Source organism: Onychostoma macrolepis, chromosome 23 (assembly GCF_012432095.1).
Source record: "Onychostoma macrolepis isolate SWU-2019 chromosome 23, ASM1243209v1, whole genome shotgun sequence".
NCBI classification, from domain to species: Eukaryota; Metazoa; Chordata; class Actinopteri; order Cypriniformes; family Cyprinidae; genus Onychostoma; species Onychostoma macrolepis.
In genome coordinates, this window is record NC_081177.1 from 11,759,185 (window position 1) to 11,786,526 (window position 27,342).

At 38.4% G+C, this 27,342-nt stretch overlaps 1 protein-coding gene across 1 annotated transcript in view; it reads left to right on the forward strand.

Annotated features, from left to right (window-relative positions):
• Positions 1–27,342, forward strand: part of camta1a (calmodulin binding transcription activator 1a) — a 392,827-nt gene that overhangs the window by 168,328 nt on the left and 197,157 nt on the right. The window contains 1 exon segment of the mRNA XM_058762966.1: positions 19,949–20,016. Within this exon segment, the coding sequence (XP_058618949.1) occupies positions 19,949–20,016 (68 nt within the window).

The window sequence follows — 27,342 nt, forward strand, 5'->3', positions numbered from 1 at the left end:
TCTTGGAAACAAAAAAAAAAAAAATATATATATATATATATACCGTATATATTTTTTAATACTAAAGATTTGTTGAGACTTCTGTATGATGCTATTTGTGGTAAAATGACCTGCTATCCAGAAATATTCAAGTAGAAACTAAGATTCTAGTGTAAGATAAACAACAACAAAAAAAAATGTTTAAAAAATGCACAATATAGTTTTATTTCAGTTATTCTCAATTTACTCACCATTAGCAAGTACGACAAAAAAGTACAATTTACATCCTGCCTGCATGTCTCACAACATAGAGGTAGATTCGTGGCCAAAGAAATGTATTCGCATGTCTTGTCTACATCGTCAGGCCAAGTTGTTGTTTCAATAAAAGCTGGTTAAAAGAGCAGAAGTGTGAAATGTAGTGAAGGAAAATACAATTCATAAAAGGCACTGTTCTCATTATGCAAACACGACATCAATTTTCGACACTGAAAATACTGGAAAAGTGCTTAAATTAACTCTTTAAAACCTGTACGAACCCTGTCATAAACCATGAGATGTAAAAATGTCAGTCAGGGGAATATTTAACGAAGCAAGATTTGTCTTGCTTGTCATTCCACCATCTTCCGACAAGAATGTCGCTCCGTGTTAAAGCATTGTGGTGAGGTGTCTAAGTGCCGGAGGCTCGTCCTTATCTGTGTCCTTCCGACTGAGGTGTGATCCTCTTGGCTCAAAGAATTTCCACCGCTCTAAGCCGTGAATAACAACTGTGATCCAGAAAATGATGGGCATGCCATTTAAATAGCAGTGCCACGCGATAAGGCGAATGCAGATGTTTTTCTTATTTATTATCCCCCCACCTCCCCTGTTCAGACATGTCACTATCTCTCCTGTACATTTGGGCCCCTGTCTTTTCAGGAAACCGAGGCAGACATAAGAGTATGAGTGTGGAGGCGTGCTTTTTCCTTTCTTGTTCTTTCCTTCTTCCCCCCCATGGGGGTAGGGAGCTTATCTCTTGTCCGTAGCCAGAACACGTGGATTACCGCTTTGCCTGGGGTTCTACATTTATTACTGGCCTTAGAGAGGAGATATGACACAACGATCAGGAAGACATCACACACCACGATTAAGATCAATGATGTTTTAAACCTCTATGAAACATTCAGTGAAACAGTTATGAATAAGCTCAGAAAAACCGTTGCTGGTAACAAGAGAAAAGTGCTTTTATTTCCTCCTGAAAAAGTCCACCAAAACAAAGAAATGCCGTAGTGGATGTTTGTAATGTCGTGTTGTGTTTAGTCGCTAATTAATGTTGGGAGAAGAAGAGGACAAGTCCTAACCCCTGCTCACTGCTGTTAACGCTGTTTGTCTCTAAATGACCTCTGATTTCACACTGCATTGGTTTTCCCTGTTGTATGGACAAGAACCTTTTTCTTCTTTTTTTTTTTTTTTTTGCTGACAACAGAAGAAATGCTATCTGTTAAATAAGTAATTCAGTGAGTTTGCCAGCAGCAAAACATTGGGTTTGCTGAAAAGGCAGACACGGAAGAAACATGAAGAAGTAAAAAAACAGCCACTCTAACACTTTCTGCACCTCCCTCTTCAATTTAGCCTGAATTCAGATAATGCATACACAAGGTGTGTACACAAACGGTTTGAAAGTGAAACTTAATATAATTGTTTTCCCCTCAACATTTCCTTAAGCTAAAATATTTTGATCAGATCTTGTTTGAGAGTTGAGCATCTGACTAACATGAGGAGAATATTTTAGAGGGAAGATATTCAGCGAGAGCTTTCTTTTCCCAGTGGATGTTTACATTATTAATCCATTTATTAGTCATCTGTCTAATAACTGAACAATGAATTTTATAGTAGACATTCCTGTGACTGTTCAGTCAGTGTTTGGGATGGACAAATTTATTTAGTAGCATGGTGTGACTCTCAAGGTTTCCTTAACATACAACAGGAAGCAGAATCGGATTGAATGATGTCTCCATGGACAGGTAACTGAAGTCAGTCCCCTTATCTCAACTTGTCTGTAAGTAATGTCTGTAACCATAGTGACAATTGTAATACATCTTTAGTTATTTTAAACCGTTCAGCTTTTCAGTCAGCTCTAGCAGCTTTGGTTTCTAAATGTCTTTCAAAGTTTTTATGCTCACATTTAAATTATTTGCTCTTCATTTAAAGTCACAAACATTAGGGGCAAAAGGCAATTCTATCAGAACAGACCTGTGAACTACCAGTTGAGGACCTTGTTACATTGAAGAACATGGCCTGTATACTGAAGGGTGTTTTGCTTACAGTAACATTACCTGGCATACAAGCTTTTGTGTTTGTGGCCCAAGATTGTAGTTGAAGTCGCTCTCTTTCTCTATGTGTTGAAACAGTTAGCTAATCTCTGTTATTTTAATCACTGGTAAATAAAAGGAGAATTCTCTTTCTTTTATTCCTTTGTGCTGTTCTGTGATGAGGGGGATTGATGTGCTTGCACCTGGCACTGTGAGTTTTGCCTTATAGTGCCGGAGCAGTTGCCAGTAACATTGATGCATGGCCATGAATTATATTATGCCTTGGCAGCTGCTCACTCCTAAATTCATCTTTGTACTCAATGATTTATTTATTACAGTGCTTGCAAGGCAGCTCTGTATTGATACTTCTCAAACATTCTGGTTAGGGGTTTGTTCTAAACCCCTAACCCTAAGAATTTCACCTGCACTGCACTAGTTTCAGTCTTGGTTGTCCTATGTATTTTTGGTTTGTGTAATTTAAAGGGTTATTAAAAAATAAAACTAAAAGGGTTAGTTCACCCAAAAATGATCTTTTATTCTCTTTTAATTCTCTTAAGATTAGCCTACCCTCAAATCATGAATTTGTTTCTCCTGTGGAACATAAGTGAAGATATTATGAACAATTGCTCAGTGTTTTGGTCCATATGAAAGTCAAAGGGGTCCAATGTTATTTGAACCTTGAGGTTCTTAAAAATATTTCATTTTGTGTAACTCAGAATTAAGAAAGTCATACGAACTGGTAAAGTAAATGATGACAGAACTTTCATTTCTGGTTGAATTATCCCTTTAAGACTAACGTTTGAAAATCTCACATTAATTTAAATGGAGATTATTTAGAAACCTTCCTTCTTCCTTGCATATATTATCTTATAACCATTTATTAAAAGCTAAAACCTAAGCTTAGCTAAAACTTCAACACTATTCTTGTGCTACTTTGCATGCACAGGTATTTCCTTCAGGAAATGCAAATCTGGTTTATTTAGACTATTTGTCATCCTTTTTAGCCTGGCAAAAGGAATGCGGAAAGAAAAATGAAAGAAATGGAATATGATAAGGTTTTGCAACATTGCCTGTGCGCATTGCTGGATCCGAGCAGGTGTAGCCACCACCATGTCCTTTGGTTATGATGAAATACATGGCTGAAACCCAGTGCAGGTAAATGATCTGTAAATGAGATCAGATGATGTATTAGAAGGATATTCCTTTTTTTGTCCCCTTTCCGCCAGCCTAAGGAGATCTGGTTTTTACCTTACATCTCTGCTCCTGCAGATATCTGTGACATGAGGTGGCTTTGTTTGAGTCTGACATGGTTTCTTATTAACACCTGAACATGGCTCCTTTGTTCACCACGGCGAGGACCATTGAAGTCTCCGCTAGGGAGAAAATTGAAGCAGGTGACAATTAATAGCTTAGCAGCATGTCTAATGAAGATCGAAAAGCTGCTGGGGGTCAGTAAACAAATAGAGGAGATGACTTCTAAAAGAGAATGTAAACTCACAGAGGAAGAGTTCATCAACCTATCTTTCCATCTGTCTCTACACTGATCTGATATGCTGATATTCACAGATTTTAGAGACTAATTCAGGTAGTTTGTGTATCACAGGATTACATGGTCATGGAAACCCTGGAAATATGAGGGAATTTAACATTGTAATGTTTCAGATTTGAGAAATTTGTGGACTTTATAGCAAAAATTTATAGCATTAGCCACTTAGGCTGGACTCTCAAAGGTACAAGTTAATACATTATATACTGTGAAAGAATGCATATTAGTACCTTAAAGTGTTAAAATGCATCTTTCACGTACTGATATGCACTCTTAATGAATGTACAAGGTACCAAGGTGTGCTTTTTAAGAGCAATGCTCCAAATGACAAGTTTTTGTACACTTGAAAAAACCATACTTGCATTTTCAGATTTTTTGGGTATTTATGCTAAGCTCTGCAATATTTAACCAGCTACGTATTAGTAATTTTGTGAGTAATTTCTATTAAATGTTGTAAGTTTACTTTATCCAGTCATCAAAAATATCTGAAAGTCTTGGGAAGTTTTTGATCAACAAGTACAGGAACTATTAGCTATTAGGATTTGTAATAAGATTTTAAACCGTTCTAATTAACTTTTTGCCAATTTCACTGAAAACTGTTTGAAAATCTAACAGTACACTTCTGAACTGAAGTGAGGTGACATTAATGGCCCCGGGCAGGCCATCGCCCTGCCTTGATGCTATTTGAAAGGTAAATGCTGTTAAGGAGAGATTTAGCTTTTTTGACTCTATCTCAGTGTGACCTTCACAGTCGCACTGTCTCTTTATTGTGATCTCAGCACAAAGCGGCGACAGAGGGCAGAGGCAGTGGGCTGCTTGTCTGGCACTCTGATAGCCAAACAAAGGCAGCCTGACCGATGCACTAGATAGCACAAACACACTTCAATTAAAGCCTTCCCTCTCAAAGACAAACCAAACCCAGCAGTACAATGGCAGGATCAACACTGAGAGAAAAAACGGGGGGAAAAGAGAGAGTGACGACGAGTCCCTCTGAGTGATGAGTAGGACTCAGTTCAGTGCTCTATTAAAGCTCACTTTAGGCCGACCAGCTAATTTGAACAGAGAGTGTACCCTGCCTGCCGGCTTCTCTGTGATTTTTAGTATTTTTGTGAGTGTGTGTGTACGCCTGTTCTTTGCCATTTTTTAAAGAAGAACCGATGACCAATATTATATTTATTATAGTAATTTTTACTATTCAGTTTAATTTATTAGTAGTTTCACACTGTTTTGTAAAGTAAAACTTGCACTGTTAAGACTTTTTAGTTCAGCTTTTAAAAACTTGTGTTCTGTTCCATTTAATTGCGCTGTTGCACCATTCTTGAACACTAGAGTATGTTATGTAAAGGTTCCCTTAAAAAGTGTGCCTGGTGAACTCAAAACCACCATAATTATACAGGACTTCCATACAATCCGATTCAACCAACCCACGACTAGCCAATTTTGAAAACGTCTAGTTCTGCAGGCTATTTCTCTATTCTGTAGCGCACAACTTTTGTTGAGCTGAAATAACTCTTCTCCCTGTACCTATGAATTTCCTAACATGTTTTTCCTGTCAGTGCAGTTTTAGACATGTCTTTCTGTTGAGAAGACATTTCTTCTCCCAATGCTAATGGATTGATTTTAGTTTGAACACTAGAAACTTTAGTTTTCCCTCTGTCTGCATTGTTTCTTATTCTTGTGTTGTTTCTTTATAGAGCGGAGCGGTTCACAAACCAAGTGCTGGGCTGCATGGGTGACCGGCACTGGCAGGACAGTCGAAGTGAAGCGCGTTTTTGCACAGAGCCCAGTAGGTGGTTGTGGGCACGCCTCGAATTGAAAGTTCGAAATTGGTTTCACGCAAGGGTGCCCCAGTCATTTGCTGTGCTGAATAGTGGAATTCACTGGATAATTCCAGCATTAATTGATTCTGGGCTCTGAAATAAACAGGCTGGCAAAGTGCACGAAAGTGGAGGCACAGCTTAATAGACCTACTCCTTTTTCCAGAAGAGGAGAGTAGTTGCTGAGACCAGACTTGAGTCCATGCAATTGTTTTACATGTAAACTAATGATATTTTTTGCCCATTTTGTCATAAGAAATGTAATAGCACAGCATCTCCTCAGTAAGTCACATGATTTCAAGTAAGTTTAATGCTTAGGGTTAGGGGTCTGCTCGCAGCAAGCAACCATACATTTTGCAAATGTAACTATACACCTAAAATGTTCAGCCTTACATTATACAGTTCTTTCTTTCTTTACTGAACACAGAATGACAGTATGGTGGTTTAGAGGCAAGCAATTACCAACTACCATACAAATATGTATTTCTGAATATCCATGGATTTAAGGCTATACCTGCAGATTTGTAAAATAATGAACTATCCAAGATAGGTAACTTGCTACACCACAGTGAATAGCATTACATATTTGGAATATGACAGATAGCATTATTTAGCCGGTTGTGTAGGTCTAGGCTAATTGCATGCCTGTCTTTTTGATAAATCACTGAAGCTGTTGTTGGAATATTTGTTATTTTGCGACTGATTTGAGTCTCAAGTACCCATTTACTTGGTCAAGTCATCAGAAATCCTCATGATTATGTGTCAAGTCAAGCACTATTTCAAGTCTGGAGTCTGTCAGTGGTTAAAGCAGGGTTTTGTGAGAGTCGTGTGAATGATCAGGTCTGCCAGGGCTGTGTCTGTGTATCTTGCCCTATTTTCTCACACATCAGGTGCGCCATAGGGACTCTCGTCAATGAGACTCAGTGACACTGCATTAGACTCACTTCTTACTCTAATTCCCACTCCACCCATGATCCCCCCAAAATGAGTCTGTCTCACACTTGGAATGGCACTGTCACCACTATTAAATCACTCAAGGTTTGATTGGCAGTTTAAGTTGTAACATATCTCAAAAGGACATTGGAAGAACTCAAATATCATTTGATAAGTGCCATAAAATTAGGATGACGTGTAGTAAATATACAGTGAATACCCATCCACGACCCATTTTCAATGCCCTGGCTGGCTTCAATGCCCTGGCCCTGACGGTACATCGTCCCTTTGATGCGGTGCAGTTGTCCTGTCCCCTTAGCAGAAAAACACCCCCAAAGCATAATGTTTCAAACTCCATGTTTGATGATGGGGATGGTGTTCTTGGGGTCTTTCTTCTATTTGTGAATAATCACACCAACTGTTGTCACCTTCTCACCAAGCTGCTTGGCGATGGTCTTGTAGCCCATTCCAGCCTTGTGTAGGTCTACAATCTTGTCCCTGACATCCTTGGACAGCTCTTTGGTCTTTTCCATGGTGGAGAGTTTGGAATCTGATTGATTGATTGCTTCTGTGGACAGGTGTCTTTTATACAGGTAACAAGCTGAGATTAGGAGCACTTCTTTTAAGAGACTGCTCCTAATCTCAGCTCCTTACCTGTATAAAAAACACCTGGGAGCCAGAAATCTTGCTGATTGATAGGGGATCAAATACTTATTTAATTAGTTTAAATGCAAATCCATTTATAACTTTTTTGAAATGCGTTTTTCTGGATATTTTTGTTGTTATTCTGTCTCTCACTGTTAAAATAAACCTACCATTAAAATTATAGACTGATCATTTCTTTGTCAGTGGGCCAACGTACAAGATCAGCAGGGGATCAAATAAATTTTTCCCTCACTGTATAAAAAGAAAAAATGTTTAAAAAAAACTGTATATGTATTAGTGATGCGCGGATGAGCTAAAACGCCCGAATCTGCAGCTTCAAATAAATTATACACCCACCAACCGCCTGCACCTATATTTTTGTCTGATTTAGATAACCGCTCCCGATCATCACATTCAGGGTTCATATGATCATGAAAACCCCGGGAAAAGTCATGGAATTTTAAAACAGCAATTTCCAGGCCTGGAAGGTTTTGGAAAAATAAATAAACCCAGAAAGTTTTGGAAAAGTCATGGAAATCTATTTCACAATGTTTAATTAGGTCCTGAATTTCTGTGCGGGATTTCGCGTATATCGCATTACTCATTCCCGCAGCTTTCAACTTAAAAATGAGGGACATTACATTATTTAATATAGGGTATAGATTAGATAAATTAATCCACACAAACCATCAGATCAAATCAGTCATTTGAAAACAGCGTGAGTGATTCAGCTATAGGCTACTGCGTCCTCTCTCTTTGACCTTCTCTTCACATTGGCACATCTAGTGCTGCTGCACGCTGCGATACAAGACTTTAGCCTGTGTTTCAGTGCAGTTGACAGAATTGTCAATTTCCTAATCGGTTATTGTTGCATCATCACAAAAATGTATTATTTTCACGTCTTTTTAAGACATTCGGCACTCGTGCTTCAGAGGCGCTTTTCTGTGCACTCACAATCACATCCAAAGCGCGCGCTGTGAGTACCAAATTGAAAACGAGTATCCTCATAAGCACTGTCGGTTTTGTCTTAAGTTAAAGTAAACAGTTGCGAAACAAAACGCATGTGTATAAGTATTGGATCCGTGAAATAGGTCTTGTGACAGCAGCCTAATAAAGCTGTGCCGTCTGTCATTAATGTTAATCTAGTTAGTTAATATTTGCATCATTAATGATTTATCTTATCCACCTGCGATCCAACTGCAAATAATAAGAATGCATTATTTTATTACCCGACCCGCCCGCGGATATAACCACCATCCGCGCATCACTAATATGTATGTATTCATCAGCATATATTTATTCTTCAGCTTTTTTCTCAATACATATTGATCGTATTTAAATGCTGTGCATTTGATTAATTAATTGGCCTGTAGTTTAATTAATTTGATTAGAATTTTTAATTGATTGAAAATTTTTGTAAAAAATAAAGCTAAAAAAACAGCTGTCCAGAGAAAGATCCCAGTACTTCCCTGTTTAGCCATGGCAGAAGGGCCGTCCTGCATGTGGTAATGAAGGCATCGCTCTTCTCCCCTTACTGGGGCGGATGGTGGCTTATGTGAATCTGGAGAGGGTAGGTTTCCCGCTGTATAGATGATGAAGAAGGCTCCAAGCATGGACACGAGAGGGCAGATTGGAGGAGAGCGCCGCAGGACTCTGGGAAGTGAACCTGGCTGCTCCCCATGGAGCTAGCGAGAGTGGGAGCGAATGGCCGACATTTACAAATGAGCCTCTTCATCGCCACATGAGGGAATAGAGTATCCTATTGTGTCCCAACCGAAGAACTGCTCAATCCTCCCCCACATCCATGAAAAAGCAGAATAAGGCAGAGGATGTGCGTCTGAGCTTTGGTGCCCAAGGCAAGTGGCAGAGGGCATACTTCCCCCTCTTCCTTCATTCTGACCACATGAAATTTGAATTGGAGGGATTTATCATGAAGTGTGTGATGCCAGAACATTCAACTCTAGTTATAGTTCCATACAGGGTTGTGCTCATTTTGAATTCATTAGTTGGAATTGGCCATGTCCTACAAGTAGTTTATCTATCTATCTATCTATCTATCTATCTATCTATCTATCTATCTATCTATCTATCTATCTATCTATCTATCTATCTATCTATCTATCTATCTATCTATCTACCTGTCTATCTGTCTGTCTGTCTGTCTGTCTGTCTATCTATCTATCGTTTGTTCGTTCTGTCATTCTTTTTGTTCTATCTGTCATTTTATCTATCGTTCTTTATATCTATCTATTGTTATATTGTTCTTTCTATCTATCATTCTATCGTTCTATCTGTCCTTTCTTCCATTTTGTCTTTTGTCCTTTCTATCATTCTATCTTTCATCCTTTCAATTCTGAATGCTGCACAACCGTGGAGTTTGCTTTAGTTACTTCTGACAGTTGTGGATTTATTTACACAGTGAAGCAAAAGAGTGCATTTTTCACCTTCCATATTTCCTTCTTAGCAGATGTTTCTCTTAGCAAATATGATTATTAGGTGTGTCAATCGATTAAAATTAAATGCTATGCTGATTTAATCAGCATGTATTTAGATCAATTAGCATTGCATGTAATCAAATTAATCTCAATCACACATATTGATATTTGCTGGGAAAGATCATTCAAAGACGACTTATTGTTGTGGCAGACGAAAGCATTGCTTGTCCCGTCACATACTTTTCATACGCAGACCTTGGGATGCATAGCCAAGGCTGAGCTGTCATGCTCAGAGCGGAGTTGTTACGAGGGGAGGTGACGCTTACCATCTCCACTTTTTTTCTTCTCTAAAATGATGACATCCCCTCAAAGAGCAGTTTCATTTCTATCCCGTGCAGTGGGACCTGGCACTAGCAGCAAAACAATCTCGCTAAGTGCGAACACTTCCCTCCCACAATACATCCTCCTCTTCCTCCACTCAGAGAGGCTGCACTGTGGAAACAGAAGGCCTAGACAGAACGGCTGGAGCTCAGTCACTCACTCAGCCCTTGATGGGGAGGATTCAGTGCTGTGAGATGGGGATAATTTGTTTCAAGAGGCCTCGAAGTGTCTGGGACCTGGGAGGTGCACCGCAGGCGAATCAGCATGCCAAGCCAAACACTGACCACCAGCTGGAAAACATCTAAGCTATTCTGGATCAATTCAGAATTGATCTCAGCCCAACTGTATGTATAATGTAGGCTGTTGGGCGGTTAAGACTGGCTGTCTGTCTGACCAGTGCTGGGAAAGAGATATGATCTGCCCACACCCTTTAAAAGCAAATTATGGGAAAGGGCAAAGGGCCTTGAAGAGACTTTCAAATGAGGGTTGCCTGTGTGCAGTAAATGGATTCCATCCTGCCCGGTTACAGACCAGATGTATTTAGAGCGTGCTGACAGGGTTCTGCGCGTCCTACAGACCTGTTTACAGGGTACGCCACATCCCACTGCTTTCTGTTGAGTCGGCAGGTTGGTGGCCAAAAGCTTTGGAAGGGGGCGCAGCACCGAGCATCATGAGTATTGAATGGCCATGGCGGGCCGTGCGCAGAGGGGCTGTAACGCAGAGTCGGCTGCGAGTGCCGTTCCTGCTCCTCATTTGGGCTGCTCAAGGAGGCTGCATGCAGGGATTAATAGGTGGTTGACTGGAAAGCAAAGCTTTTTAACCCTGCTCAGGGACTCGTAGAACAGCACCACACCATGCCAGCAGATGCCAAGTGCAGCTGTCAGGAGTCAGAGTGCTTTTGTTGTTTGCTCTCTCTTCTTACTCGCTCCTTTCCTCCTCTGTGGCTTTCTGGCTGAACTCACATTCCTCTTGAATATTTTCAAACTTACTCTCCCGTTGTCTTTTTCTTTTAAAAGTATCCGTAGATTTAATGAATGTTATAAAGTATCTTTATAAATTATATATCTTATATGTTAAAAACATTTCTATTTAAAGCACACAAAATATTCTGTTCTAAGCATGACTTTCGTGATCTTCTGAACTGTAGGGTTATCTCAACGAAAAACAACATTTCAAAAATTCTACAATTGGCTGTTGTGATGGTAACTCAGAGATATTCTGAACATCCTCAGAATTTGTTTTCAATGCTTTTTTTTAATGCTGAAATGGATCAGTGTGCAAAATTGTTGTAGACATTTGCAAAATACAATTTAATGCTCTTCAATGTACTGTGAATTATTTATGATATATCCTTTTATTTTATTTTATTTTTTTCAAAAACCTGTAGTTCACAAGTGAACATTTTTATCTATTTATCTATGCATCTATTTTGGATTTTTCTTATTTAATACAATATTTTCAATAATTACAGGTTGTTCAATTGAAAAAGTAAAATGAATTTCATAATGCTTTAGTATTTTGTTTTGTTCTTATGATTTAACAGCAGTACTATACTGTAGCTGCTGTGTTTAATAAAATGATAATCTCATCCAGCATTGTATTTTATTTTATTTTATTAAAAATAAGCTTCTTTTTTTTTTTTGCCTGCATTTAAATTCTCAGCAATAGTTTGGAGTAGAAAAATAATCATCAGAACGTAATGCATAAACTGACTCATTTCCATTCATAAACTGAGTTTCTCACTTATTGTGTGAGTTTGAAGTTATGAGTGTTTTTTATTAATCGGAAGCTGATTATTATGATAATTTCAACATGATGTGAATGCAGCATTAGAATGTTGAGAGATGTTGAGATATAACTGTTATTTTCATTTTCAACAAACACCAACTGGCTTAACATGCTGATCCAAGAAAATCCAACAACTGTCTGTACTGTTGTTTTGCTGGAGTTGGTTGGGGCAGTGTGAACTGTAGCTTTTAGATATAAAATGAGCTTTCAATGCATCTGATAACAGGTCAGGATGAACCCTATCCATTTCATCCATTTAATGCACAATCTCCTGAAGTGTGTAAACTGCCTTACAATGATGTGCTTGTTTTTAATGAGCTGTGTGAGAGATGCAGAGCTCCACAGCTTTTTCTCAAGTCCTTGACCTTTTCTCATCCCCGCTGACTCTCGTTCGTCTGTTATACCCTCACACCTCTCCCACTCTCGTTCATTTATCCTCTCATCTCCCTGTTCCCTCCTCAACTGTCCCTCCCTGCGTATCACTCTCTTCTATGTCTAATTGCATTTCAATTCGCCCTAAGGGATGCCTGGGTAGTTCAATCCTTTCCCCCGGTTTCCCTCAAATCCATTTGCACCCTGCCCTGGCCAGGTCAGTTTCATGGGTTGCCCTGCAGGAAATATCAGATGACCTCACTTTCCAGTGAGAACAAGGTGTCATGGGGAATAGAATCGGTTGAGAGGCTCATCCCGCCCCCCAATCCCTCATATCCATCTTCCCCTCCTGCACAGATTTCCTGCTCTCAAGTGGAGAACAAGGTCAGAATCATATACTGTGTGACACCAAGCACTCCACCAAAAGTTTGTGGATTGTAACGTAAAGTGTCAAAAAGTCCACCGATTAGTGTAACATGAAGTCATCATATCATTTTATTTTATTTTATTTTCAGCATCCTTTGTTTACTTCCAGGTTTAAATTACATTTTGAATCCCAGATTTTCAGTTTAGTCTCAGAAGTTTGGACCCCACTGTACATGAATTCAGTTTATTCACTATTCAATCTAATGAAAGCATCATCATTTTATACAGTTCTATATAAAGTAAGCAAATATCCTGTGCGCTCGCATCTGTTTCTCAAGAACATTTATCTTATACTGTAAAGGCCTTCTGTAACCCATTTACTTACTCCACTATATCTGGGACTTATTTGTGCCTTTATAACAGAGTAGAATGCTGCAGAAAGCTTGAAAGTGTGTTTAAGTATAGGACTCTTTTCAGAGAAGTACACTGAAGTCTGGGAGTACTAGTGGAAAACAGTGTGGGTTGAAAGAATGAGGTTGACATATGCGCAACCCATGAAAACTCACGCTGTGAATGATGAATCCATTTGATCAAGTCACTTTTTTGTTTCAGACTCAAAAGAGACATCGGGACCTTTAAATTAAACAGTCCCAAAGACAGACTTAATATAGTATTAGTATTCAAATAGAGGGGTTCGTTCCCCTGAGAATGTCTATGAGCTTTTTAGTCTCAATTGCTCAATGGCACATGGGAACAGGGAGATGCGGTATGGATGGTGTTTAGAGACAAGTGTCTGATGGGTGCTGGGATAATGCCAGAGTGATGCCGATCTCCGCTTTTAATGGAACGTCTGTCATTGTTTCAAGTGATCAGCCCTGTCACTTCAAACTGTGAATTTTGATTTTTTTCTTTCGACGCCTCTCCTTACCAACATCAATCTAATACTCAAAAGCAAAAGGTAGAGACGACAAACGCACACGCCGAGGGTCAGCCAGGGACATGGATACTACCGGTGGAACAAACGCCTCATCAAATGTCTGCCAATACAAGCAGCGTCTTGTGCGCAAGAGAAATGTGATGGGAATTGCATTTATCAGAGCTGCTTCTCTGTCTCCTCTTGATTTAAAAAGGATGGAAGGATTGGGTGAAATTGTGTTTGCTTGCATTATGCTGTTATTGTGTCAATTTTCCACACCAGAAACAAAGGAATGGAAATATGCGTGTCATATTTTATTTTAAATTGCCAGACGTTTCCTTATATTCACAAAAGACCCTCTTGCTTTAGCTGCTGTCGAGGATGACAGTTTGAATGAAAATTGAGGCCGCTGTTGTCTGGTATCCTATCAGGGAGGCGTTTTTAAAATTGAATCAGAGATGTGCCTATCAGAGGTTCTCGTTTACGTGTTGCCTTCAGATGGAGACAGGAACAGGAGAGGACATGGGAAAAAAGGTGGCAGTGTTTCATGTGTGCTAGTTCACCTTGTAGAGGTGACACCATTTAGCATATTAAGAGCATTTTAAACAGGTGCAGGTAGACACGGTTCTCAGTAATCAGCTTTTCTGATGTAAGCTCCTGATACATGGATTTTACAGACTCTCCAATGTCAAGGTCCTCTTCTCCTTTGTAGTAATGCTGGAGTGTGGTGCAGAGATGTCAGGCACATGTACAGGCAGCCATGTGGCACACTGTTTTTGGTTTATAAATGTTATTTGCTACCTTTTGACTCAATCAAACCTGTACGTGGTAGGTAGGATAATGATGTTTTTTTTTTTTTACAATGCTACCTCTATGTTAACATTAAGAAACATGGTATTATAAGGAATCATAAAATCTTAATTATATTATTTAAAAAAAAACACATAAGAATGAAATTCTTGAAACTGTAAATCTCATAAATCTCATGTGGTGTAGTGACATGATATTTATATAATATATACAGTATATACATACATTTTTTTATATTATAAATATTATGTCACCACACCACATGAGATTTAAAGAAATAGTTTGTCCAAAAATGAAAATTTCCTGATTATTTACTCACCCCCAGGCCATCTAAGATGTATTGGACTTTCTTTAGTTGAAGAGAAATTAAAGTTTTGGAGGAAAACATTTTTTCTCGATGTAATTCAAGCGAAGTGCAGAAAAAATAAAAAAGTATTTTTAATGGCTCACAGACACTTATCTATTCTAATTTAATTCTAATTTGAAGGTGCAATAGGTGATTGTCTTCAGAAATTTTTTTTGTTATGCTGTTTGAAAGTCTCTTCACATCCCGATAGCAATCATTAAAGGGGTGGTTGATTGCGATTTCACTTTTTTAACGTTAGTTAGCGTGTAATGTTGCTGTTTGAGCATAAACAATATCTGCAAAGTTACGAAGCTGAAAGTTCAATGCAAACGGAGAAATTCTGGCAGTTTAATGCCTACAAAAACGACTGGTAAGGGACTACAACGAGTTACATCCCGGGTCCGATACGTCACGGACCCAGATAAACCCTGCCCCCGGGAACACGCAGCAAAGGGGGCGAGGCCATGCTGCACTGCTTTAGGGAAGAGGAAGAGAAAACTAGGGGTGCACGTAAAAATCTATTCATATATGAATCGCGATTCTGTCTTCTAACGATTCTAATGGATTCACAAGTTTCAAAATCATATGTTTTAAAGCAGCGGTTCTTAATACTGTTACTCGCGTCGACCTGCTCTGCACACGCTCTGCATCTCTCTCTCTCTCTCTCTCATTCAGATACGGATTCGTTTATGCATGCGGTTGCCGTGCTGTATTAAAGCTTAAATATGGATAAAACCATATATTAAAAGCTAACAGAAGCACTTACAAATAACAAAAGTACGAGTTCTAAAAGTTCTAAAAGTACGCTGGTTCATACTTCTAAAAGTATGAACCAACAACAACAACAAAAAAACACATACCATTAAAAGCACAGGTTCTGCGCAATCCTCTTCACTAATATCCTCTGCGTCTCATTTGGGCTCAAATTGATAAGCAATATACTGTAGATGATGCCATTCTTTACAATACAACCGGAGCCCATGCTGCTGAGGGCAGGACCAAGAAATGTTCGTCCAATCAAAACGCTCGGTCCGAGCGTTTTTATTGACTTTCCTACCTGCCTGTCAAAGTATGTATTTGCATACCTCTGTGCACCTGGTTCGTGCAGACAGGATATGTCATCAGCGCGATCACGCACGCTGTGCAGACAGAGCGAGAATGGCAGACAAACATCAACCCGATCTTTATTCCTGGTATTGTAGTACTTTTACTAACTGTACTATAAAGTTTTCTCACATCATGAATGACACATGATGTAGCCAAGCGGTTCCCAATTGCAGTCCTTTCACCCCCCCCCCGCTCTGCATATTTTACATGTCTTGCTTAGTTAACACACCCGATTCAGATAACCAGCTCATTAGAAGAAAGCTACATGCATGAACTGTGTTCCGATTGACATGCTCCCTACAGTACAGTGTTCTTTGCTCCCTACTCCCTGAGCAGGGGAAATTCGTTGAAGTTTACTTCACTTTGGAACATTCATTCACAGCTTTGCGCTGCACAGCGTCTTCACACACAGACTAAACTTATTAGAGAAGTGTGAAGTGTGACATAATATACCTCTATAAATAAATACTATATAAATTTATGTCTCGCACACTTTAATGCCCTTTGTATGGAACATATATACGCTCGCTTCGAACTGGAATCATGGCGGAATATCCGGTGATGTCCACTTTGCGGGGCACTTACGGTCGATCATTTTACCAACTCGGACCTTTGAGTCTCGTTTTTTCGAGTCATTTCGTTAATTTCGTTCATTTTAGCTAAATATAATTAAAATGTTATGTGTTACTTCCCTAACACATCTACTATTTACGTAAACATTGATCACACTACAAACAATACAAAACTATAATGCTATAAGAAACAGAAAAGATTAATTCATTGTTTACCTTGGTCTTTTAGTCTATGATTAGCTCACCTCACCTCTTATCTGACAGGTCTTCGGGTTTGAGTCATTCGTTCATCACGTGACAGCCCCAAAGCTTAACCAATGCAGTCTGAGCTGGAAAGAGAATTGATTAGTTAATCTCTTGAGTCTTCGGGTTTGAGTCATTCGTTCATCACGTGACAGCCCCATAAGCTTAACCTATGCAGTCTGAGCCGGAAAGAGAATTGATTAATTCATCTCTTGAGTCTTTGGGTTTGAGTTGTTCGTTCATCACGTGACAGCCCCATAAGCTTAACCTATGCAGTCTGAGCTGGAAAGAGAATTGATTAGTTCATCTCTCGAGTCTTTCGAGTCGTTCGTTCTTTTGTCACGTGACATGACAGCATTAGATAGAGAAATTAGTTAATTTACAGCCTTCCTTACAAACGGGTGTATAGTTCTTCTTCTTATTATTATTATTAGAATTATTATTTACTCTTACAGTTGCGTGATGTGTTTCTGGTCTCAAATTGTAGCTTTTTATTTCTTATAGTTTACAAATGTGTGAATTTCTGTCATGATGGTTCTTTTCCATAACACTGAATGTGGTAACAAAGGTAATAAAGAGTTTGTTATTATCATTAAGTCTCTTTCCAGCTCAGACTGCTTAGGTTAAGCTTATGGGGCTATCACGTGATGAATGAACGACTCGAAAAACCTGAAGACTCGAGAGATGAACTAATCAATTCTCTTTCTGGCTCAGACTGTATAGTTCTTAAATATTGATTAACATGAAATAAAATTATATTGGCTATATATCGGCCACCCTGCTCTCCAAGATATCGGCATCGGCTGTCAAAAAACCAATATCGGTCGACCACTAGTCACACTTGACCTGCAACGTGCGTATGTCACGCAAGAGGTTGTGAACTAAACTGAGCTGGACCAAGGTAAACATTTGTAGTATATAACTTTTTTTTTCTGAAGATGACTAATTGTTTCACGAGAGAAGAACCATATTTGTTGGCTGGAGTTGTGTGGATTATTTTGAAGCTGCCTAAATATAGATTTTGGACCGTAAAAAATGGTCTATGGCGAGCTTTGTTTGCTTGCATTTGATGGAGAAAATCCATCAAAATCTTTTGATTTTATAATATATAAAATCTTTTGAACATATTGGAAAACTGAAATTCGAAACTTTACTTGAAAGGTTTTTCAAAACCACATGTAACCAACAGGAATACAAAGAGTACATTTTAAAAGATTTATTCTTTTCTTTATCATGGACACTCATATATCACTGACCCAAGTTTTAAAGAGCACTTGATTGACAGCTGCTGACCAGACTTTGATGCCCCATCTTGACAACTGCACCAAATCAACTCAACAGAGAACTAGCCACTCATTATAACACAGCACAACTTTGTTTCTCACAGCTGTTTAATGGCTCCTCTGTTTTTGTTTGTGTGTTTTTTTTTTGTTTTGTTTTGTTTTTTTGCCGTAAGGTTATTGCACCTTTATGGCTGATCGGGGGGTTGGAATAATCCTCGACATCTGTTCGGGGAGTGGGTGGGGGATGCCGACGTTTGCCTTTTATTTACTGGACCGGGCCTCTCAGCTCATCCCCCTAGCTCAGAGGTCGGCATGTTGACTTTTAATGGGAAAACGATAAAGAAGAAGAATCTCAAATGAGCCTCAAGGTCAATGAAGGAGTTTCGCCCCCAGCTATCTTTCTGGCTTGTAAAACAAACATTACTCACAAGCACTGTGGTAAATTAGCACCATGCACCAAGGACTTATTTTATTTTCTTAACCGCACACATTAAGTGTTTTAAATGAGTGTTTAATAAGATCAAGTTTTCTCTTTTGTAATTAGCAAAACAAGTTAAGCACAAGTGTAGTTACTGCAAAACTTGGTTTATATTTGTGAAGATCCTGCTTACAGCTTATGAAAAAAATATATATAGTAACTCCTCTGTAGAATTTTCAGTATGGCAAGCCAGGCAAGTGTGTGTGTTTTTTTTATTGTTATTATTATGGAGAGGTTCTCTTCCTCCTCTTCGTGGTCATATTCCACAGAATCTTCCTCTCGTCCTTGTCTCTTTCCCTCTGGCCCTGATGACAGGAGGGCAGAACGTTAATCAGAACAGCGCTATCTCTCAGACAGCACCTGCAGGCCATTACCATCTCTAGCGTTCTCTGTGTGGGCACTGCCAGTCTTGGGACCCTGGTACCTCGAGGGATGGCTCTACTGCCAACTGTGACAGGATTAAAACATAGAGTTACTGACTATAAATATATATAACACCTCCTGAGGGCAACTGAATACCATTGGTTTTTGGGAATCGAGTAGAATTTGGGCTATTATTGATAGGCTTACAGTGTTTAATTAGGTTAGTAAATAAAATCTTGTCAAGCTCAGAATATTGAAATTGATTGGAGTGTGATGGATTTACATTGTGTAGACTGCTTGACGTAATGTTCTAGAAAGTAAGCTTATCGATTGACCATTTTTGGTGAACCACTGTTTAAGTGATTTCAATGAAAAGCCATGTGAATTTTAAAACAGTAATAAAATCAAAGTAGATCACTTTTATGCTGGTACAGTATGCACCTGTGATTAATCTTTTGGATCTGCATGTAACATTAATTTAAAACTGCCAGAAACGAATACATAAATAGTAAAGTTTCAAGAAAACATTTCTCGTCACAAATGCTCTTGAACTCTATGTCAGCAATGTTGTGGCAAGTCTTTACAAACCTTTTCTTAAAGCTGTTTATTCCGTTTCATCTTAATTTGCCCAGAACAATGCGCTAAGATCAGTAAATAATTGGACTCCTTTTTGATAACATCATTTGTGTCCCTCCGCATTTCCTGCTGTCTTTGTATGACAAATGCCCTCAGTGTGAAATGAATGGCTGGCTGTCACAGGTAATCATGAGGTTCCTTGTCAGTACCCGGTCTGCTTTCATTTCCCATGATTAGCTTTGTGAAGGAATGATGGGATACGTTTCACTCATCCACTTGTCTCATTTGTTGGGTGACAGTGATGACTGGGTTAACATCGGTACCAGAAATCACATCATCTGCTGTCATGCTTGTTGTGCATCCCAAGAAATGATTTGTCTTTTGTTACAGCAATCAAACAGCCACTGTAAGGAGGTTTTCATGTCATTCACGTCTTCACATAATATAATGTGAGCTTCAGACAATGAGGGGAGCAACTACGTCCACAAAATCTTCTGAATGCAATTTCCACAGTTCTGTTCCTGAGCCGGTTTTGAATGCAACATGGTCTTAGATAGACATTTTAAAACTTATTTTAATGCATGTTTAATTCTGAGTGCACTTTACAATCCATTCATTTCAGTTTATTAATGCACACCTGTTAAAAAGCTGTTGATATTCTCTAACAGTAACGCCTACCTGTCTTTCTGTCTTCTGTTTGACAGGAAATTGCAGCATACTTGATAACATTTGAAAAGCATGAAGAATGGTTGACAACATCCCCTAAAACAAGGTAAGAATATCCATCTTGTCAGCTGACCATCAGAAATCTCTTTCCCCCCAGAATTCCAGGGTTTTATGATGTTACGATGTTCCAGGGTTTTATGACGCCGTGATGTTCAAATTAAGCCATTAGCTGGAGTTTCCCCGACAACCCACTCGAGGATTTCCGCTATCTTAAAAGTTGGGTGTTTGATATTGGTGGACATTGATGGCAGTTTCAAAAGGTTTACTTCTTTTAAGAGTTAGCCTGACAGGTAATGGATTATTAATGTGGACTAATAACTGCAAATAGCCTATTAGCAGAGCTCTTAGCTCAATGCTCTGCTCTCATTTCTTCTGTGAGTGTGATGGTAATGTGTTCATATATAACAGCAAATTAAACGTTCTCTAATAAATGAAGGTGTGAGCTGAAAGCTGTCTAGCTGCTCAGAAGTAGATGGTAGGTGTTGGCTGACATCGAAGAGGGAAAAGTGAGCATGCCACGACTACACGCGCATGCACCTGAATCAATCTGTCATCTTGGTTTATGGCTGATAACTCGCCCTGGGGTCTTAAGCAGCTCTGCTGAATTTACATGTTCCCAAACTCCACAAGAGTAGGATTTGTGTATTTTTAAATAGACTGACTATATACTTGATTGGCTGTAAGCCAGGTCAGCGGTGGTGGATTTGATGTGTAATGGAGTGGCACTTATCGAACATCAGTGATGCTGCTGATGCAGACGGCTCAGAGTTAGGCAAGGACAGAGGTTGCCGCTGTGGCTACGCTGGCTGTTTGGCCTATCTGGGACAGCAGGATTTGGGGGACTATTTCATAAATAATCAAACCTGTCAAGAACATGTCTAAAATGTGTTACACCATAAAATCAAAATAAATACATTTTGATTAAAAAATTACTGTAATGTGAAGAAAACAACAAAATGTTTAGTTCTGTATTTGTAGCATTTTTACATTATGCTAGTATTCTTTTTTTTTTTTTAAATATCTCCAGTAATTATTTTTTCTTACAATTACATAATCTAATGAGAAATAAAAAAAAAAATGGGTCATATATGTTAAAAAATGTCACAGCGCAATAATTAAATAAATAATTAATGTAGCCCTGTCCACAGTGATCTCATTGGTCGAAAATTCTGTTCCATGTAGTTCTAACGTATTAAATATAGTTGATTGTGCATTTTGGATTAGTTCACTTTCAGTGCAAACAGAAAAAAAACTGTACTCTGTAAATTTGTTGTATCCCACCTGGTTAGGACAGAGTGTAAGAGTGTCTTCAATCACCAAGAGTAAAACTCACTCCGCACAGACAGTAGATGCAACCAATCATTAAAAAGAGATAAGAGTAGGAAGGTTACTTGAAGGTGGGGGAGATTTTTGGGAAAACTACATTTAATTTATCATGCGATGCACAATGTCAGGTCTCTTATGGTGTAATATTTTAAGAAGCTTATAGTGTGGGCACGCACACTGTATATCAGTGTGTGTACGTGCCAGGGTTTAAGTCTGTGTGTTTCTTCAGTCTGTTTTTCCTAGCCTCAGGTTAAGCCCTCCAGTCTCCTGTTCTATCCAGTTTGTCGAAACAGAACAGTGCTTTCTCCATCTCCCGCCTGCTTCCAGGAGGAAGTCCCACTTCTCTCCCAATTAGAGAGAGCCGATCTTATACTATTAGACAGCTCAGAGTCCCTTCTCCTCAGTACCAGACACTGGAAACTGCTCACTCTCATGCTTTCCTCCAGTCTGCACATAGGAAGAGCTGGGCACCATCGGCACAGAGTAAAATCAAAGCTGACGAGGGATCCCGCCATCTTTCACGCTTGTTCATAGTGTATTAAACACAGTGTCATCTCTTTCTCTCTCTCTATATATATATCGTAATTTCTGTCTTCCATCCCACAACTGACTAGTCAATTTGTGAGGTAATGTGTGACGGGGATGTTTGCATGATATCTTCCTGTCAAAGTTTTAAATTTGTCCACTTTTACTTTGTAATAGACAATCTAATGACCTTTGCAAGGTCTTTAATCATTGCATCGTTGTTTTAGCAGTTCGTCATGGATGCATTTTTAATAGTGAGTGTAAACTAAAAAACTGTCCAGATTTAAAAAAGACAAGAATCTTATATAAATGCCCCATAAGAATGGGACAATCGAGGTCAGATGACCCCAAATCCAGCCTAATTATATATGGTCCATATAAGACAAAATTAGTCAGGCAACAAACTACTTGATTTTGAAAAGATGTAGTTTTGCACATCCCTATTAACAATCATAATTCATGTGCAAATGGACTTTGAGTACTCCAACTTCCTCCCAATTTTTCTCTCTGCCTGTAAGGGACATTGATAATGGCTGGACATAAAGCAAAAGCCAATTATAAGACATTTCCTTGTGTAATTGCTAGAGATGAGTTGAAGAGCACCCCGTCGGCTTTTTATCTCTAACACAAAAAAATGAGCCCATGAATAAAGTGTACTTCTCTGCGCTCACTCATTACAGGCTCTGCGCTCAGTAATGTGTATTATCACTGGCTAAAAGGAGATTGGGAGGAGCTCTAGTGCGCACTGTATGCAGTGGAATGTTGTAACGGCAGTTATGGCACACGCTCAGGGCTTTTTGAATCCAGAATGGTGACCAGACAGTGATCCTTTAAAGACTCTGTGAAATCAAAATGAGAGTTTTGTGGCTTATAGTCTATGTCTTGCACCTTTAAAGCCATCTAGTGCACTTCTGAAAGAACTTTTTAAGAAAAAAAAAGAACTTTTACCAGAATTACCAGATACACATTTAAAATGTGTCAAAAAGTGATGAGTCATCTTACATCCATATCCAATATATATAAGAATGAGATTGCCCCTTTTCTTCTAATAGCAGGGTTATTGTAGATTTTATTTCTTAATTTTCAGTTAAAATTCAGTTGTTGTTTTTTTAGTTTAGTCAAGTTTAGTTTAGTTTAAGTACCCCAGGGCTGACAAAACACACTGCTACTATAAAAAAAAAATAAAAAAAGAAGTTTAATGAAGAGTGATTATATTTGAAGTTTTATAATACTGTATACAAAGTACCTAAAACTAAAATGAATTTTTGGTTTGCTTTGGAGTGATATATAAAAGTTTATTGTAGTTGAGAGTGAGTTAGTTTAGTTCCCCTGTTACATTTTATTTCAATTTACATTTTGGTTTTCAACAAAGATAACAAAGTCTACCAGTAATAGCAAGTACTGTAGCAAACTACATTGAGAGATCTATACATTAATACCTTGAGAAAACTATCCATTAGCTTAACTTACGAATGTCTATCAAAGGAGAAAGATGATTTTTATAACCAGATGTAGTTTGTAGTATCTACCTTGGTATAAACAGAGAAATGCTAACCAACAATCCATGACTCTTCAGTAAACACAAGAAAGAAATGACATGTTAAGCTATTTAATGTGGTCTTTTACACGTTTTGCTTTAGGGTTCATAGAATTCTGTTAGAAGCATTCAGTTATTTTCAACAGTGAACATAATGAGGGATGGAATTGTTTGATGAATATTTTTTATCAGCACGTGGTGGTTTTCATTTAATATGGATATTTTTAAAAGAGATGCAGAGGCAGAAAGAGAGAGGTAAATGACAGCTGTGCTTTGACTAAAAGCACTTTTTTCCTGTGGTCAAGGCAGAGTGAAGGTTAAGGTTCAAGGGTTATGAGAGGGGGTTTGTGGTTAAGTGATTTTCTTGCAGTATGTAATTTGCTCCTCCTCCTTCCCGGTGGAAGCCAACAGCTCTGAGGCGCCAGGCTACAGGAACTGACTCAGCCTCTGGGCAGGCCATGCTGGAGAGACAAGGGAGGCAGAGGTCAATGGGCCATGGAGAGTGTAATAGCTAAGCAGTAGGCCATGCATGTATGGAGGCGTTGCCTAGGGCTCTGAACACACACACACACACACACATACACAGGTGCACACACTCAGACACATACAGTCCATACAGAACAAACATGTGAAGATTGAGCCAAGCTTGTGATAAGACAAGGAATATTCTATTCGTAGAGAGAATTCTATTCGTTCAGTCACTAGAGAGAACCACTACAAACACACTGAAAGAAAAGACTTGTGCATGAAGAAGTCAGTAAAAACACGGGAATGAACTCTGATTAATCTATATATACACTACCGGTCAAAAGTTTGGAATAATTATGTTTTTTTTTTTTATGTTTTTGAAGAAGTCTCTTAAGCTTACCAAGGCTGCACATAATCAAAAAATACATTAAAAAGAATAATATTGTGAAATATTGTGACACATTTTTTTATTATTTTCTATTTTAATATATTTTAAGATGTAATTTATTTTATTATATTTATGTTATATATTTATTATATATAATTAAATTTATTCCAGACTTCAGTGTCACATGATCCTTCAGAAATCATTTGAATATTATGATTTTGGTGCTCAATTATTAATCATTGATCTTATTATCAGTGTTGAAAACAGTTTTTGCTGCTCAATATTTTTGTGCAAGTTCATGTTCAGGTTTATTTATAAAGCACATTAAAAAACAACAAGGGTTGTACCAAAGTGCTGTACAATTTATAAACATAATTAAACAATATCAAAAAGCAACAACAAATAGATAAAAAACTCATAAGATACAAATAAAAGCATGCAAGATAAACCATAAACAACTTTATAACCCCAATATTCTCAGTTATAAACTTTTTTAATTAAATTTTTTTTTTAATTCACTGATGGATAGAAAGTTCATTAAACAACATTTCTTTAAAATAATTAAGAAATGCAGAAATATTTCATAACAATTATGTCTGTACTATCACTTTTGGTCAATGTAATGTAATCTATATTTATTAATCATTGCTGAATAATAAATATAGATATGAAGCAGCACAACCATTCTCAACACTGATAATAATTAGAAATGTTTAAGCACCAGAACAGCATATTATGATTTCTGAAGGATCCTGTGACATTGAAGACTCGAGTTATGGCTGATGAAAATTCAGCTTTGCCATCACAAAAATAAATGAAAATTAAAAATATAAATTATTTCACACTTTTGACCAGTAGTGTATAAAATAATTTCTTCATGATTATTATGGTTTGCTTAGGTTCAGCGCTGTGTCTTTAAATAATCCAAGGCCAGAGCGCCGTGATTGATGCATTTGGTTGCTGTAATGAACATTCCCTTTCAGACAGGAAGTGCAACAATGGTTAAAATCAATAAGACAGCTTGCACGCCGGCCACTGGAACAACACTACAGCTAATTCAGGCCATACCTGTCAAAGCCCAGAAAATCTCCCACAACTCCAGCGCACCGCACTTTAATTTACACTGGCGGCCACCTCCTTTTCCATTTCTATTAAAAGGAGAGCTCTGCATTAAGTGTTAATGAAAGCCGGAGCCGCCTTGTGATTTAGGTGAGCTCGGCTGAAGCCCCGCAGCGCTGACTGCGTAAAAAGAGCTGGGATTCACTGCTTTTTCAACACACGCACACACAAAATCACATACACGCTTCCTTTAATGAGAAACTCTTTAGTCTAGACTGGAGAAATAAGATTATTAGCACTGAACATCAGAAGATTGAACATGCTAATACTTGCGTTCTGAGTGTCAGTGAAAATGTAAAAAGAGGACAATCTCGACAAACATCTTAAAGAGTTGTTTCTTTTGAACCATATTTCAGTTCACAGTAGGTATTGTTTAGTTTGTTCTAAGTAAACACATGCTAGTTTGTCAGCTAGCTCCCTTCAAGCGTCTTTGTTCATAAGCTAATGTGAGATGGAGGTCCTGGATGATTTATAGACAAACTTGCTTTCAAGATCTAGTTCATTAATGTTTGAGGGTGAGCTGAAGCACCTGTCCTTCACTCAACTTCATGCACTATGCTGGCTGGCCTCAGGTTTACGTCATATGTCTCTGGAAGGCATCCAGCAATACTGTTCTCTCATTATTGCCATCCCACACCTTAGTCCTTGACTGAAAATAGGACAAAGGTACCAGTCCGCCTAGAAATATATTGTTTACAAGATACCCGGTGAATACAGTGAATGCTTTTGAGGAAGAACTAATCACTGGATTTGCAGAGGTCATGGCATCAGATCTTTTTTGTTTGAGGAGCTTAGAAGAAAGCAAGAAGAAAGCTATATATCCATGAGCATTATTTTATATCCAGCTCGGTTTTGTTTTTGAGTTACTGTACGTCTTTAAAATATCTGCTGGCATTGCGTTTGGTGTAGTTTATCCATTTCCTTTGTGTCCCGGGGGGGGAAAAAAAAAAAAACTTATATGATTCTGGAAAAATGTTAGAGTCATTAAATACTGGCAGAATTTTCATTTTGAATGAACTATTCTTTTAATTCTAATTTAAAGAGATGCTAGTAACCTCTGTAGCAAATTAGCTTAAAAGGGAATTGTATATAAATAATTACAATTAATTATGATTAATTACAATTATTTATATCGGCTGACAGTAATAACTGTAGCAGAATTAAATTGCCATCAACTGATCTGTCCGTCCAGCGAGCATTCAGTGTAAGTTCATATCAACTCTGAGAAAGGATATTTTCTTGGCCACAGAAAACACTTTCCTAAGTATTAATACATTAGAGCATGTAGTAAGGATCAAAATCGTAAAGAGACATTAATTTGCATGGCAGAACCAGAAACTCATGTAATTTGTGCACAAGAGTTTTATTAACTAAACACTAACACAAACTAGTCTAACAAACAAACAAACATACAATTACTCATACATGGGGAAAGGGCAAATGGGAGTTGAAACCATCAGGAAACCAGAGAATGAAGCTATGAAAAGAGTCAGTTAACCACCTGAATAAAACCATCAGCTAGGGCTGTCGTGATAACCGCAATATCGCAATACCGCGCTATTGACGCGCTTCTCGTTTTACACTTCGTGCATGTGTACTGAATATTAGTAATGATAACAATGTGTACCATGCTGATTTGCACAGAGGCTCAGTAAATTTGCACTTAACAAGCCTAAACAGACAGCGAATGAGAGACAGAGATCGACTGATCGCATGCGATTACCTGCGTCTGTCCTTCAGGCCGAGTCATGTATATTTGTGAAAACAGGTTGTCATGTCCAAGGAAAGCGAAATCTGTCTTAGCATCGACGCTCTGCTGGTCAGATGAGCCTTTAAAAGTGGCGCTCAAAGTTAAAATGATTTAAACAGCGTGTTTCATTACAAATCTCTGAATGAATCAGTGCTTTTGAACGTGTAGTTGAATGAAGACTCGCTCAAAGACAGTTCCTTGACACCACCTTGTGGCGTAACAATGAAGCTGCACTGACTGACAGCACGTCTAGAACACG